This window comes from Microtus pennsylvanicus, chromosome 2 (assembly GCF_037038515.1).
Source record: "Microtus pennsylvanicus isolate mMicPen1 chromosome 2, mMicPen1.hap1, whole genome shotgun sequence".
Classification (NCBI taxonomy): Eukaryota; Metazoa; Chordata; class Mammalia; order Rodentia; family Cricetidae; genus Microtus; species Microtus pennsylvanicus.
In genome coordinates, this window is record NC_134580.1 from 71,783,790 (window position 1) to 71,800,538 (window position 16,749).

Below are 16,749 nucleotides of genomic sequence, written 5' to 3' on the forward strand. Positions count from 1 at the left end.
CTCCCAAGTGCTAGAATTACAGGGGTGCGTTATCACACCCAGTTATGCAGTGTTGGGGATGAACACAAGCATTCTGCCAACTGTATCCCTAGTTCAACCTCAATTTTCATGGTTAATATTTTGTTTTGAGACAGGTTGTTACCGTGTGAGCAGACTAGCTTTGAACTCATGCTCTTCCTATCTCAGCCTCTCAATGTTAACCTAGCTCGGGGTTAACAAAGCCCTACTTTATTCCTAAAATTTAGGTTACTCATTATTTTTCTTAAAAAAACAAAACTGTGATGAGCATCTTTCCACACATGTTCTCGGGACAGCAGTCCAGATAAGTTCTTCTCTCTGAAGAGGTTTTTGCTAACATTTTCCAAAATAGTTGAATCAACTGAAATTTCTACCAACAGTGAATTTCCATAAGCCTTGAGGAACACAGGAATACATTTTAATCTCAAACTCTTTGTGGGCTTTATATTGGCCATTCTTTTATACTTAAAAGTATTTCTCCCGCTTCACTTTAAATTTGATAGTTTATATACAATATTTTAAAAGTATGTCTCTAGTTAATGGAACTCAGGTGACTATCTTATTTGTGTTTCCTGTCTTTTCAATAGTGAGTGCACATTGCTTAAATTTATAATGAAAACGTCTACCTATAAGTATGTTATCTTTGTAAACATCAAACTTGAGCATACTAGGAAACAATTTTGTTTTATTTAATTTTAAACAAACTACAATGACAAGTAAAAGTCAATGTCAGGAGGGTAGCTTTCTCTTAGTATTCAAATAGACAGCTCTTTCTTGTCCAAGGAGAAGGACTCCAAAATACCAGCTAAATCTCTTTCCTGGACCTTTCCTTTCTCTTTAAATCTTATCTGAAGTCTAATTTATTGCCATTGTCAAAGAACTGGCCAAGGAACCTTTGCACCTGTGCTGCCAGCTGTGGTCATACCATGGTAGTCCAGATGAGTTTTAAGGGGATGGGCTGAGACAGGCAGGTCTGCCGTCAATACTCTCCACCCAACTACCCTTCAAGTTAAGCCATGACGGACTTTCACCTTCTTTCAGGTTCAGAGAACTGCAAGTTTGAAATATCAGTCCAGCTCTACTTAGGCTCCTGGCTATAACCATGAAAACTTACACACATTTGTGCATATGTGTGTGTGGTACATGTGTGTGCATTTGCACAGTGGAAGGCTATTCCCCAAGACAGCCATTCTCCTTTTTTTTTCCTTTTAGAGGGGAGAAACTCTCTCTTAAGGACACTGATTAGGCTAGGCTGGCTGGCTAGTTCCAGGATTTCTCCAGTCTTCACCCTTTCAACAGTGGAATTAGAATTTATGACACAGGGAATATGTATAAACAATGTACTTTCAGCTAGACTATTTGTAACTTTCCAAGAAAAGAAACTAAAATGTTGGATGAGATGACAAGAGTCGTACATTATTTCTCCGTGTATTTGTCAAGAAGCTCTTGTCAACATGTAAGAAAGCAATGTAGCTGATTCTGTTGTTGCTGTTTTCTCCTTTGAGACAGGCTGGTCTCAAACTCCTATGTAGCTGAAGTCAAATGTGAAGCCCCTGATATCCCTGCCTCTTCCTCCCAATTGCTGTTTATAGATAGCTGTTTTATATGTAACTCAAATGTGACTTTAACTCAAGCAGTAAATAAGTACTGAACAAATAACAGCAGGCAAAAAATGGCCCAACGCATGCTCAGATCCCTAATCTTGTGAATACATTATGCTGTATGACAAATGAGAATTAAGATGTTAACCAGATGAATTGTTGCTAATCAGTCTGTCTTAATTAGGAAAGAGATCACAGCTTGGATATCAGGTGGGTACTGTGAAATTATATGGAAGAGGGAGAATGTGCACATGTGTGCGCACACACACACACACACACACACACACACACACACACACACACACACAGTAGGCCGCAGAGAGACAGACAAGGAAAGAAAACAAAGTCAGAGGCATGCACTGCTGCTGAGTTTGAAGATACAATGCCAAGAGCCATGGAATACTGGCAGCCACAGGCATTCGAAAAGGTGGGCACTGCCCAGAGCTTCCAGAAAGATGCACAGTGCTGCTGTCCTCTGGACTATGCCTGTGAGTCTCAGGCTGACTTCCAGCCTTATTAACTGGAGGGCAATAAGTTTGGGTTGTTTAAAATCATTAAGTTTGTGGTCTTCTCTTCCCCCTTCTCTTCCTAAACAGCAACAATAGAAAATAATATAAGCACTCACTATGCCTAGATATAATACCACATTTGAGCTCTAAAATTCTTAGTTCAATAACTGGGTTACTCAAATCCTAGAAAAGACATTACAATCAGGGCGAGACACTGGGCCATACTGTTACTGAGGTGAAAGGAAATGGCCTGGGGATAACTTTGCTAGTTTTTGCTGGAAATCACCATCCTAAAGAGAGTAACTGGATGTAGTTCACCTCATTACTAACCCACTGGTCAGGGGATGAAACCAATATGAAGCTTTCTTTTACTGCAATACAAGTAGGAAACACACATTAATGATAAAAGTGTAATTTTTCTGGGAAGACACGAAGATGCAACTGAAGGTGGCTTTTTGTTTGTCACTCTTACTGATGCTACAGTGCTGTTTAACTCAGGGCAATGCATGATCTTTTCCTGAAGTGAAATTATGAACAAAGGTTTTGCATATCCCAACTACTGTTGGGCATTTTCAACTGTTGGGGAATATTATTTTAATGTATATGACTTTTGTTTATGCTGTATTTGTTTAACTCTGTGAAGCTGTGATTCTTTGCCTGTCTAAAACACCTGCTGGTCCTAATAAAGAGCTGAACGGCCAATAGTGAGGCAGGAGCAAAGTTAGGTGGGGCTGGCAGGCAGAAAGTATAAATAGAAGGAGAAATCTGGAGAAGGGGAGGGAGGAACAAGAACAAGGAGAGAAGGACATTGGGGGCCAGGCACTCAGCTATACAGCAAGCCAAGGAGTCAGAGTGAAAGTAAGATATGTAGAAGTAAGAAAAGATAAAAGTCCAGAGGCAAAAAGATAGACAATTTAATATTTAAGAGTTAGGATAATTTAAGATTAGGAAAGTTGGCTAGAAACAAGCCAAGTGAAGGCTGGACATTCGTAATTAAGAATAAGCCTCTGTGTGTGATTTATTTGGGAGCTGGGTGGTGTGACCCTCAAAAGAGCCAAAAGAGTAAGAGCCAAAGCAATCACAACATTCATATACTGACATACTCCTTTAGCTTGATAATTTGCCAATACCTAAGGAAATTAAGAGTAACACATTCTTTAAACCAGTTAACTCCATTTCTAAGAATTCACCTTACAAATACTCATGGGCAGGATACAAAGAGACACACTCACTTGCCATAGCATTATTTGACAGTAAAAAAACCTGAAGACTCTAAAAGCCTGCCAAGAACACTGGATAAATACATATAGAATACTCATTCAACTGGTTACTATCAAGTCTTAACCAAGAAGGAAGCTTTTTACTTTATTGTGGTTTTAAGCTAGCAAGTTAGTCATCAGACAAAATGTTCCCAGTTGTATGTTTACAAGAGAAAGTCATAAAAGTGTTTGCAAATACAAGAAACTTTGAGGAAGAACACTCATTGTGATGTGGCCAGGGAACATCCTACAATTCTTATTCAGAGACACTATGCTCTTAGGATTTAGCTTGTCCAAGTTTTTCATTTGTAACAGGAATCAAGGAACCATCTTGTCACCTTCAAGTAAGCACACCTTCCCTGCTCCAGACCAGTAAAATGATGGTGGCCTATGAGTATGCTGACACGTGTAAATATTGTAGGTAAAAATACTGTATGCAAACATGCTTTTCTCACTTATTCAGTATTCCTTGAGGGCATACCATGTGCCAGGCACTGTTTTAGTTCTGAGGTTACTTCATTGAAAAGGACAAAGCTGGTGCCTTCTTGAGTGGACAGGAAATAAAACATAAATGCTATAATATAGCGCCAGCAGTGAGTGCTACAAAGAATAAAGCAGAGGAAGTAGACAGTGTTGGAAGAAATGTTTTAGTATGTAAGAGATGCCATCTGAACAGACCTGGAAAAAAGAGGCAAGCTGAGCTATGATGGCATCTGTAGAGGGTGGTCCAAAGGCAGAAACTTGCTAGGTTTGAATTGCCCCAAAGACTATTTCAGCTTTGAAGGCTGAAACCCAGTACCTCACCTAAGATGGGCAGTGGGACCTGAGGCTGGAGAGGTGGGCAGGCCTCTGGTCTCTCAGGCCTTGTAAGCTATAGCAGAACCTAGCTATTCATCTTCATGTGTGATTGGAAAACCAATGCTCTCATGTTCTCTGATTCCCTCCTTTCTGTCCTATCTGAGAGTGACTGATGTGGCCACATGTATTTAAAAAACAAAAAACATTTTCAGTGATTCTGGGGAGAACAGACAGACCATCTAGGGCACAAGAGAAGTGGGAAGCCCAGCTAAGAACTGTCAGCAGAGCAGGACGGAAGGCAGAGTTAGTCTGGGCTAGGGCTACAGAAGTGAAGTGGAAACACATGGCTGCATTGGGAAGCATTTTGGAAGTAACAGTGGCAGCTGATTTTCAGGCTGGGTATGAAGTAGAGAATGAAAAAGTTAAGAACACCAGTCTTTTGTGTCTCAGGAATCTGGTGAATGGAACAGGTCTGGGGTGGGGTGGGTTTAAGGCATATGCCACTCTGAGTGGAGACTCCCAGGAGACATGGATCTCAGATGAGATTTGGAAGGCTTCAACAGGTCAAATTTTATGGCAGGAGGCTGCATGAGACCATCAGGTGGGAGCAAGACAGCACACCAGCCAGTAAAAGTCATCAAGGAAAGGGGAATCAAGCAGAAAAGAACAAGTCATGGACAAGGGGCTCAGAAGAAAAATAGAGTCTGTGTTTTGGCAATCATGAAAGTAAACAGTTCAGTAAGGTAGGAGGAGGCCACTGGGTTGCTAAGAGGTTAAGTACGATTGTTGAGGTTTCTCAGAGCTGAGTGTGGCAATGAGAGAAGTCCTGGGTGTCCTTATGAGAGCTGTAGGGATAACGGGCTGACTGGATTGGCTTTAAGAGAACAAAGAATACACACATGACTCTTGAGTTATCTGCTGCAGAACCACACACAGGAGCTTCTGCTGTTTTAGCTTTTGCCATCAGGGAGTATCACTGAGACACGGGTACTGTTCTCCATATTCTGGAGTGCAAATCTGACCTAATATTTGACTTGGTCTGTTGGCAAGACCTCATATTCCTCACTGCCAGCATGCCTTTGTTTGCTTCCAAACTACAACAGCTGCTGGGCCCACAGCTGATTGTAACCCCTGCTCAGCAGTGTAGCTGTCAGCCCATGTCTACACCGCCTGGCTTTCTCATTCTCCTCTTACTTTTCTTGTTCACTGTTTTTCTTATTGCTTCTTGACATATTTACATGTCTGGGCAATAAAGCTGATCTTTTGTATGTAACCCTAGTGAAAGAGAGGATGTTATCCCTTACAGAGCATAACCTGATCAACAACAGCCGGGCAAAAGTGGTCTCTGAGGTTAACAGTCCTCGTCTATTCCACAGGCCTGAGAGCTGAAGGGCTCATCAATTGAATCAACTTGTATCTTTCAAAAATTTCCACAAGTCTGAGACTTCCAACAGGCTGTCTCCAGATGATCATCAGACTAGTGAGCACCAGCTTCATAAAGGCAACTGTAAATGTCCAAGAGGTGGAGTCCACTCACACGCTTATTCCCAGCAGGCGGTCAAGAGTTACACCCATAGCTGACAGCACAGGAGGGACTGAAGTGGTGAAGGTGGATGTACTCAGACCCTCTTGGGACCACTGCAGTGAGTGTCCAAAGGAACCGAAGACAAGTGAATGGGCCGGACGGTGGTGGCACACACCTTTAATCCCAGCACTCGGGAGGCAAAGGCAGGCGGATCTCTGTGAGTTCGAGGCCAGTCTGGTCTACAAAGTGAGTTCCAGGACAGTTATACAGAGAAACCCTGACTTGAAAGACCTCCCCACCAAAAAAGAAAAAAAAAGATTAAGCAAATGGACAGAACATGGGACAGTAAAGGCTTTCAGAAAGAAATTCAGCATGCTATGAAAACACAAAGAAAATGACACCAAAGTTGCACCATGTGCAGAGGACAGAAGCAAGGAGAGTGTAACATACCTAGGGAAGCTTGTAGCAAAGACAGCAAAATGCGCGTGCGTGCGTGTGTGTGTGTGTGTGTGTGTGGGTGTGATGCTGGAGGGTTAGGTACTGACGGATGATTATATAAGGGCTAGAGAGAAGGAAGGGTTAGGCTAGAAGTTGTGGAAGAATTTGGGTCATATCCTGGGTACACCATAACCAGGTGATCTCCTTTCTTAAAAAAATACCGAAACTCAGCTGAGTCACTGTGCATGTGAAACTCCTCTTAGATCTGCCTAAATCACCATCGGATCCAAAATCAAATAGTCCATTCACTTCTAACCTACTGAAGAGCAGTGCCATAGGGACTTTGGCCTCTTTGTCAACTGCATGTGGTGTATCTCTTCTTTGGGCAAGAGTTGCTGAGAGTCACTTAGCATGTATGCCTTGCCAAAAGGATCAGTTTTCATGCATCAGCACTGTGAGGAACTTCACTGTGAGCAAGGGAAAGCATCTGTGCTTCCTAGACATCTGCTTGGCTGAAGGCAGAGGATCACAGTCACCAAATAAACTCATACATTTGAGTCCCCTCTCCTCTCATTATCACTTAGCCTAAATGTACTATGAAATACTTGGCTGAAATAATCTAAATGGAAAAACAGATTGGACGAACCTTCATTTATTTCCACATTTGCTCTTATGTTTCTTTCTATTCTTCCACTTACTGGGTGATGAGTAGAAAAACGTGTACTTCCAACAGCACAAAATGCATGCTACTGTAGAAGAATATGCATATAATTATTGTCACTACTAAATGATACTCATTAGATGTATGAAAAAGGTTACTAAGTTGTAACGTGTACTCTTTTTTACCTTAAATAATTTATTTTTATTTTATTCGCATTGGTGTTTTGTCTGCATGTACGTTTTTTGCGAGGGTGTCAGGTCTTCGAGCTACAGACAGTTGTTAGTTGCCATGTGGGTGTTGGGAATTGAACCTGGGTCCTCTGGAAGAGTGGTCAGTGCTCTTAACAGTGAGCCACTTCACTCACTGAGCCATCTTTCTAGCCCTGTAATGTGTTTTCTTTAAGAATTCCTTCCCCACAGAAAATACTCCCCTGACACTAAATTTAAAACTTGATGGTTCTAACTTTAGAGGAGAAGGAAACAGTGGTAAAGAAAACAAATGCTTTTTTTTCAGGCTTCTTATTAACTTTTTATTATTATTATTATTAAAAATTTCCACCTCCTCCCACTTCCCTCCCCCATCCCCCCCATCAATCCACTGTAGAACCATGGATTGAAATGTAGGCACTCAATTCTACTTCATTGACAAATGTTTATGTTTTTATGCCAAAAACATGTTGATTTTAATTCTGTAGTATAAGTTGAAATTAGTAATAGTGATTCACCAAGCAGTCTTTCAGTTGTTCCAGATTATTCTGATTATATTGGGCTTTTTTTTCTGTTTCCATATGAATTTTTATTAGGAAGTGAGATGATAAAAGAAAACTTCAATCCAAAGAAAAAAAGAAAGAAAGAAAGAAAGAAAGAAAGAAAGAAAGAAAGAAAGAAAACAAATGTTACACTGTGGAGACAGTGGGTAACAACAGAGATTCTTCCCGAAGGCAGAGACTTAGCTAGCACATTTCAAGAGTTCACTTGATAGGAGATGAGCCAGGCATGGAAGCATGCACCTGTAACCTTACAATTACAAAGTTCAAAGCTCAAAGTCATCCTACATGGTGTGTCTGAAGTTAGCCTGAGATACATGAGAACCTTTCTAAAACAAATGAAAAACAAAACAACTCCCCAAAACTAAACAGGATACTAGAGACTGCAGAGGGTCTGTAGGCTAATTCAAAAATTTACTTAACATTCCTTATTTAGCAGGTATTGGGGGGGGGGGGGGGGAGAAAAACCTTGGCCTGATGGGTATTCTTATAATCTCAACACTTGAAAGGTGGTAACAGAATGATCAAAGAGTTCAAGACAAGCCTCTGTTACACAGTTACTTTGAGGTAAGTCTACTGACATGAGACTTTTATATTGAGGCAAGCCTAGGCTACATGAGACTTTGTCTCAAGAAACAAACAAACAAAGAACAAGAAAAAGGAAGGAGGAGAAGAAGGGAGGGGAAAGAAAAGCTGCTACATTATGGTTAAGCAAAGAACATCAAAATTAACAGCAAACAGCAAAAGTATTTAACTGAAATTAAAGAAGTAGGGGCCATGGATTTGAGAGAGAGCAGAGGGTTATATGGGAAGGGTTGAAGAAAGGAAAGGGAAAATGATGTAATTATATTTTAATTAAAAAATAAGAAATACTTGAAAATATTGTCTAGAAGCTTATTCTTCACAAAACCACCCAGCAACAGCCCCAGTTATGATTACAAAGAAGTTGCCTACATTTTCTAGCTGAAGCATGCTTGCTTTCCTTCTTCCAAGTGAATGTGTGTGCCTGTGTGTCACAAGCGCAAGTCTGTGTTAGAGACATGATCTTACATAGCCCAGGCTGGCCATTACCTTGCTATAACCTACTGACAAGGATAACAAACTACTGACCATCCTGCCTCCATATCCAAGTGCTGGCATTACAGATGTGCACCACTAAACCTAACTCTGAAGCCCATTTAAACACTTTAGGATGATGTAAGGGGTGTTTTTTTTTTTAACCTAATTGCCTAAAAAAAAAAAAGAAACCACAGTAGATCCTCACACTAACTGGTGAATAGCACACACTCATCTAATCCACAGACTGAGTTCAAGTTACGGACCCTTGCTTAAATAAGAGATATAAAGTAGGATCATCAGTTTTGTCAGTCTGACACAATCTAGAACCACTGGCGTGTCTCAATGAGGGACTTCTAGATTAAATTAGCCAGTGGGAATTGTCTTGGTTTTATTAATTGAGATGGGAAGACCCATCCTCTGTGGGTAACAGTATTCCCTGGGTTTGGGGCCTGGACTGTAAAAAGGTGGAGAAAGTGAGGGGAACACTGGCCTATATGTGTTAACTCACTGCTGTCTATGGCTGTAATGTGAATAACTGCTTCAAAGTGGTTGCCTTAAGTTCCTGCTACCCCGACATCTCTGCATGTTCCTATGAGGGACTGTAACATGGTGTGGTGAACTCCCTTAAGGTGTTTTTGTAAGGGTATTTGGTCAGAGCAGCAGGAAGGACAATGAAGACAGATAGATGGTCTTTCTCTTTTCTAGGCACGGGGGCAATGAATGATAAAAGGTATCCCAGAACCCAAAGTTGAGAAAAAGCTCGCAATTGTGGTCAGCCTTTTTCTTAATCTTTGTCTGTCTATGGTGGGAAGAAACATAGCAAATGGAGCATTCGCTTCACAATCCAACTCCATGACTCCCTCGAGTACGTTCCTGGAGTTCAGTGGTAGGAAAGTATGCTTCTTAGCTAATGCAGGGATTGTAGAAAAGAAACACTCTGATTTTCCATGGCATGCACTGGGCACTTGCTGTAGCCAGCAGCAACCCGTTTTTATTGTGAAGAGGCTGACTGCAGGAATGTAGATCTGCCTGACTGAAGCCCCAACTCAACCCACCTAAGAGGATTTTTACACTTGCCCAGTCACAAGCCTGCAGTGTTGAACTGGTGGGTATTGATCTTTAGGGTCTGCTAAGGCTTGAGATATAAACCCAATGAATATGCACTTCTCCCGGTAAAGACTCCATGCTGTACTTAAAACTAACTGCAATGATGGAAATGCCCTTAATTAAATATACGCTTTGGGCAAGTCTGATTTTTTTTTCCCCCTGAGAGACAGGATCTCATTATGCAGATCTGGCTGGCCTAGAACTTGCTAAATAAGTAAACCAGGCTGGCTTCAAACTCAGATCCACCTGCCATTGCCTCCCTAGTGCTGGGATTAAAGTTGTGTGCCACCATAGTTGGCTCCAGTTCTGATTATTAATTCATATAAACATCTTCACATTTGCTGTGAAAAAAATGACTATGCTGTAAAAAATATGGACTTACATATAACTAGAAAAAGTTTAAATATAAGAATTCAAATAATCCGAGAGGGATTTGCCACTCTAATTTTCTACTTCAGTTTGCCCATAGCTCCTTCTTGATAGTAGGCCATTTTAAAACTGAAACCACACTTCTGCTCTCGGCTGAGTGACAGAAGCAAGAACCAAGCAGTGGGAATTACATATGCTGTTTAGGGTACAGTATATATACTGAGGCCTAACTATGTTTCGAATTACGAACAGAACTACAGTATCCCCAAATCTGTGTACTAATATATACCCAATGTGACCACTGACTGTAATCTAAACTATGTTTATTAGGTTTTGCCTGAATTAAGTTTATTGCCAGGAAAGGACACAGGAGTTAGGCAAAACAAAAGCTGCCCACCATATTCAATTTCTATTTTATTGATTTGTACTGATTTCCCTTTAGATTAACTCCATTCTCTCTATCCCTACCCTCCAGTTATTACACTGTTGTGTGCAACTTTATTTTTTATAGAATAAAATTTCATGGCTGCCAGAATTCAATGCTGCAACTTTTAATGTGCAGAGAAGAACTGGAAAAGTCAATGAAAGGGGGTCATTTAAAAAGACACAAGTAAAAAAGACTTGCTTTTTTAACTTTAAGCCTAACTACTTACTGAAGGGATGACTAGGCAGTCAGAAGATTTGGCCCTTTTCTGAGGCAAGTTACTAAAACCTCGATTTCCCTTCTAAAACGTAGATCCAGTGTGCAAAGACAGCATTTGTTAACAAAGCCAAATCCAATTTAACTTTTCCATTGCATTTTCAGCACATAAACAATCCATATCCATCAATGAGCCTTCACTTTTCAGATGGGCTACTTTTTCAGCCAAGTGGCAGGACACCAAAATGGGAAGGAGAAGTCAATGTCATAGAGTATAAATAGCTGTGGCCAGAAACAATATAGCGAAAGAGCCAATAGGAGAAGAGCTCCCCAAATTGCAGTGTAAGTACTCATTCAATGTCTCCCTTCATGAGGGCCTCAGAGAAAACCAGCAACAGCAGACAAAAGATGAAACAACAAATGGATACAAGATTTCTAATCTTATGTCGAAAAGACTGCCTTACTGTATCTTCTAGGGTTTCTGAGAACCTTTTTAAGCCTCAGCTGGAGCTCAATAAAAATTAAGCTGGAGCTTAATATTCATGAAAAGAAACCTTTTAAAATGGGAGACAGCTATAAATACACGCGAGTAAACAGCAGAATAGAAAGACGGGCTGACTTTTTAAAATTATTTGTTTAGATTTAGTGTTTCTACAGTTAACCCGAAGGATCACTAATTTCACGCGACTTTAGTTAAAACATTAGAGTTACTATGCTTCAATTGCACGGAGTATACACTTCACTTTTTAAACGTCTGCTGGACGTTTTCCGATTGTTGTCAAGCATTGAAAGTCATTAAGTTTACAAGAGTCTGTGGTGGAACGTGAGCACGCGCGCGCGCACACACGTACTCTAAGCATCAGCAGTATAAGCGCAACTGCGGGCATTAGAAAGTTACATAAGAAAAGCAGTGTGCCCTTTGAGAAATCAGTTCAAGCATACAATAATCTAGTAAACTAACTGCATATGCTGCGTGCAGGGCTGGGTCACAGGAACTGGGTAAAGAAGCAATGAAAAATAAAGACGCAATGAAATGAGGGCACTTAAGAGCTGAATGATGCAGACAATGCCACCAGAGGCATCTTCTGGCATTCCTTCGGAAGGTGCAAGAATGGGTTGTCTTTAATGAGCCTGAGACCAGGCTAACGGCAAAGCCTAAAACCACCATATCCTGAAACAAATCCCACCAGGTGGGAGAGAAGACTGGAGGAGTCGCTTTAAGTGATTGATCCATTCACTAAAGCTACCCTGGCTGTCACCGGCCTGGGACTCGCGCACTCCCCGGCACTGCCACCTGCTCTCTACTTCCTCGGGAAGAGCGGGGGGCGCGCGGGACCCGGCCCACAGGCTCCCAACGCAGAACTAACGATGCCTATGTGATTCCTAAACCCCCCAGCTCAAGTCCAGGTTCCCCAGGGTCGGTTCCGGGACGGCGCGCGGCCCCACGGTGGAAGGCTGAGAAGTTTCCCTCGGCAGAGCCGGGGCAGGGAGACCCGGGGGGAGGGGGCGGCGCGGGGTCGAGCGGCCCGCGGGGACCACGGGGAGGCGAGCTGGGGGCGGAACCGCGCGGAGCCTCCCAGGGGCCCGGCTCGGGGATGCCCCTGACGGGGAGAGAGGGGCACCCTGGCCGCTACCTGCTGCTGGATCTTCCCGTCCTCCGTGACGACCCAGTGCGTGGTGGCCAAGGCCCCTCGAGCCACCACGCTCAGCAAAGCGGAAAGGCTGAGAAGCCACCCTGGGCCAGAGCGAGGCGGCAGCTCGAACCGGCCGCGGACCCCTACTGCCGCCGCCATCTTGCCCCCCCAGCCGGGTCGCTCACACCGGAAGCGGAAGCTACTCGTCGCCGTCCGCCATCTTGGGGAGGTCGCCTCTGGAGCAGGAGGAGGAGCCCGCAGGGTGTAGCGGGCTCCCCACCGTTCCCTTCAGCGTCGCTTGGGGCAATTGGTCCCGCTATGCCTCGGAGCTGGAAACTGCCTTCAGTTGTCCTCTAGGCTACGTGATCTCCGTGATCTCCAAGCGTGGGAACCAGAGCAGAGATAGTGATAGTAGACTATGTGGAGCTTGAGCAGAAGTGAGAAGACTGGCTGGTGGTTCTTTTTAAAAAGTAAGTATTATTTCCGGCAGTGCAATAAAAGATGTGCTTTCGAACTACCTAAGAGAGGCATTGTTTTTACCAGGTTCGTAATGGAGTGTCAAGCGGCCCACTCCTAATGTAATGCGCGTGACGTAAGGAATTAAAAAATCGCTCTGGTTAACTTACCAAATATAAAATAGCAGTTCAAGATCTGCATATATGTCCGGTGTAGATACTTAGTGTCTTCCGAAATTTGGAAAGCGATGTGTACTTACAGATCAGGCACCTCTGTTAAGGCCCAGAAGGACCTTGGTGGGCAGCTCCAATCTAAAGGTCTAGGTGTAGAGCCCAGATATTGGCATCTCCAAGGATTGTATTAAATACGCAAGTTTTCAGCACTTGTGGCCTCCCTCCCCCACGCCCTGCTGGGTTTTAAGGAAAGTCTCAGATGACTGATTTGCAAATTCAAGTTGGAGGCTTACTACCAACAGGTAGCCGAGTAATGAACTAGCTTAGGTTCCAGTTTCTACCAGCTTATGTTCTTACAGATATTTCTTTTCTTTTGATTTTTTTTTTTTTTTTTTTTGATTTTCGAGACAGGGTTTCTCTGTAGCTTTGGTGCCTGTCCTGGAACTAGCTCTGTAGACCAGGCTGGCCTCGAACTCACAGAGATCCGCCTGCCTCTGCCTCCCGAGTGCTGGGATTAAAGGCATGTGCCACCACCACCCCTCTTACAGATATTTCACGACTGCCAATAATATGACGTATCATTTTATTATGTCGCTGTTATGCTTCTTTTTTCTGTTGGGAAAAGGATAAGAATAGTGCCCTGGCACCTCCCTATTTTATTGTATTGCAGAAAAACAAACATCTGCCTCATGCTACGAGCACTGGGGCCATGACATTGTTTAATTCTGACAGCAGGTCGTTGTTTTTGAAATGGAGTCCCCATATGCAGCCCAAGTTGTCTGAGATTTATTATTTAGCCCAGGCTGGCCTTGAAGTCCTCCTTTGTCAGCCTCTTGATGCTGGTATTGCTGTCATGAACCATCAGGCCTAGCCCCAAGGGCAGCTTTTCTTAAAGTACTGTAACATTCATTTTACTAAAAAGGTACAACTTGGGGGTAGAGATGATTCAGGGCTGAAGAGCATTTCTTCCTGTTCCAGAGAACCAATGTTGGACTCACCTGTAACTCCAGCTCTGGGGGAATCCATCTTTATGTATGTGGCACAATTCTCATATACAAACACACATACACCATACACATATCTGCCTTTTGCATGACAGTGGAGACTAGGCATATAAACATGAACATTGAGCAATAAGTCAGGATGTTTGACTAGTTAATTAAAATATAGATAATGGGTGTGTGTGTAAAAGAGTGCTACAACCAGGTGAAAAAAGGCTTGGCACAAATGATTCAGGTAAAGTGTGGTAAAGGTGATGCTGGTGTCCAATTGTTAGGGTCTCGTGTGTCATTGAGTTTAATGTAGACAATAAGGAGTATAACTGAGTTTTAAAGTAGTGACACCTTATTTTTAGGTATTGTCATCTACTGTAAAATAAGGTGGTATCATTTTTTTCTTTACAGTGCTAACGAATGAATCCAGAACCCTGCATACCTAGCCAAACACACTACTAATGAGTTATGTATCTCTAGCCCATCATTTAATAACTTGTGTTTAATACACCTACTTGGCTTCAGAACCCCTAATATCACGTTTTAACTATTAGCAATTTCTTTGGCATTTATCCTTTGGAAAGGAGGCAAAATTAGCTTCTGTGAACTCAATGGATCATCCATTTGTTTTTCATAGATCATAAATAATCCTTGTCCTTTGAGACAAGATAGTGAGAGCTCTCCATGGTTTTCTGTTGTGTAACTAATGTTCACAAACGTAGTTTCTAAGGAAAAAACCTACTGTCTCACACAACTGGTATCAGGGCTACACTCTGAAGCTTGGTGGTAGGGTTGGGTGAGGTGTCCTCTTCGAGCTCATTCAACTTCCTGCAGGTTTTAGTTCTTTGCTGTTACAGGACTGAGGTCAGTTTTCTTGCTGGCTGCTGACAAGCCATTAATATGCAAAACACCCACTATATCTTGCTATGTAACTCTCAACATGGCCATTACTTTTAAGGTCAGCAAGAGAATGTCTTCAGTGTTTGAAATTGACTCACTACATCTCTAGTCTAGATTTAATGAATTTTTGATAAGATTTTCCAAGTGAATAATCTTTTTTACTTAACCCCAAATTAGTTTGTGACTATGACATTTGCAAAAATACCTTTGGCCAAATAACATAGTATTTCAGGAAATTTCACATAGCTACATGTGTTTTCCATAGTCCAGGTGGATCTTCTTAAATCCCAGTCTTTATTCAAGTGTAAAAAAACTGTATATATTTAGTGTACAAGGATGTCTATGAACACCATTCCTGCTTTAGGCTTTCTTAATGCAGAGAAGAGTGTTTGCTTATTTCTTCCCAACCTTTACTTATGCTTCCTTTTCTCCAGTTTAAGGTATAGCTCAAATCCTAGTTTGTAAAAATAAAAATGTCAACTTTCTTGCTAGGTCTAAATTTTGTAGCATTAATGACACACCATACTACTTTGTGATATACTTTCTACATTTTGAGCACTGAAACACTTTAGTAATTTCTGTAAAGGTTCTTATGTCTATTCTAGTGAGACACAATACACAGTAAAACTAGGAAAAGAAAATACAATACAGGTAGTCAGCAAAGACAAGCAGAGCGAATAAACTCTCTCCTAGGTAAGGGAAGCTGCCCAGAGCAGATGGCAATATCCTATGTAATACCACATCTGAAAGATCCCAAAGCACTCTGGGTATTGTATTCTAGGTAAAACTGGTATCACTGAGCATAAACATGTACAACATACTTCTCTAGAAAGAACAAGGACACAACCCTTATGAAGGTTTCTGTCCCCAGCTTAGATCAGTTCTTTCTTGGCATGTTCTGAGAAGTACAAGCAGGACTGGAAGAAGTTGGGCTGACTAAGGCCATCTAAGGGGTCTGTCCTAAAATTCTTTGCTTATTTAACCTAGATAAAAATGGGAGGAATTTCTTATGTATTAATATTTATACATATTACATATATAGTCTTCTTGAGTAGCCGTACTTAACTTTTGGCTGGGTTTTTCAATTCCCAAAAGTAGCTTTCCCCACTTAAAGTGAGTAAAATAATTATAAATCTCAACCTAAATGTGCTATTTACTTCTCTTCCCTAATTACGTGAGACAAGCACTTTAAAGGGAGGGCTTATTGTGGTTCCCAGTTGCAGGGGTTTCAGCTCATGCTGGCCCCATAGTGCTGAGAATGTGACAGTGGAGGGTCAATCAGAGGAGAGAAAGTTGACTAGGGACACAATAGACCTGCAGTTTTCTACACCTTCAATTTCATTCCATTGCAAACTCATGATTCGACCACATCACTGAAGCCCACCCCTGAATACTGTATTTGAGACCAAGCCTTCAACACACAAGCCTTTAAGAGACTTTTCATATTCAAACCATGGCTCTAAAATATTGTTTTGAGTTTCTATATCCAGGTAGTCATGTTACTTTTAAAAAATCCTGTTCAATGCACTTATTTTTTTCTTTTCCATTCTACATGTGTTTCTTTCCTTAGAGAAAATATAAAGTGCTAATGGGAGAACTGACAATACCTCACACTGTGAATCAATTCTTAGGTCAGTATGTAACAGTAAATGTATAGTATGTAACAGTAACTGTTAAAAGTTTATTTTTTAAAAAAATTATGCATTTATCTCTGAATGTGGGTATGTACACATGAACACAGATGCTTATTGAGGAGGAACAGGCATAACTGCCTAATGAGGATGCTGGGAACTAAACTGGGGTTCTCTATAAGAGCAGTCAGGACAGATTTTATGATGATTTCT

General features: G+C 41.7%; 1 protein-coding gene across 7 annotated transcripts in view; it reads right to left on the reverse strand.

The window, feature by feature from the left end:
• Ttc17 (tetratricopeptide repeat domain 17) overlaps nt 1-12,573 on the reverse strand; it is a 113,243-nt gene extending 100,670 nt beyond the window's left edge. For all 7 annotated transcript variants that reach the window (XM_075961503.1, XM_075961507.1, XM_075961504.1 and 4 more), the window contains exon 1: nt 12,385-12,573. In XM_075961503.1, the coding sequence (XP_075817618.1) occupies nt 12,385-12,543 (159 nt within the window). In that variant the 5' untranslated portion in view covers nt 12,544-12,573. The remainder of the gene's footprint in view (nt 1-12,384) is intronic.
• Between the last annotated feature and the right edge of the window lie 4,176 nt (nt 12,574-16,749).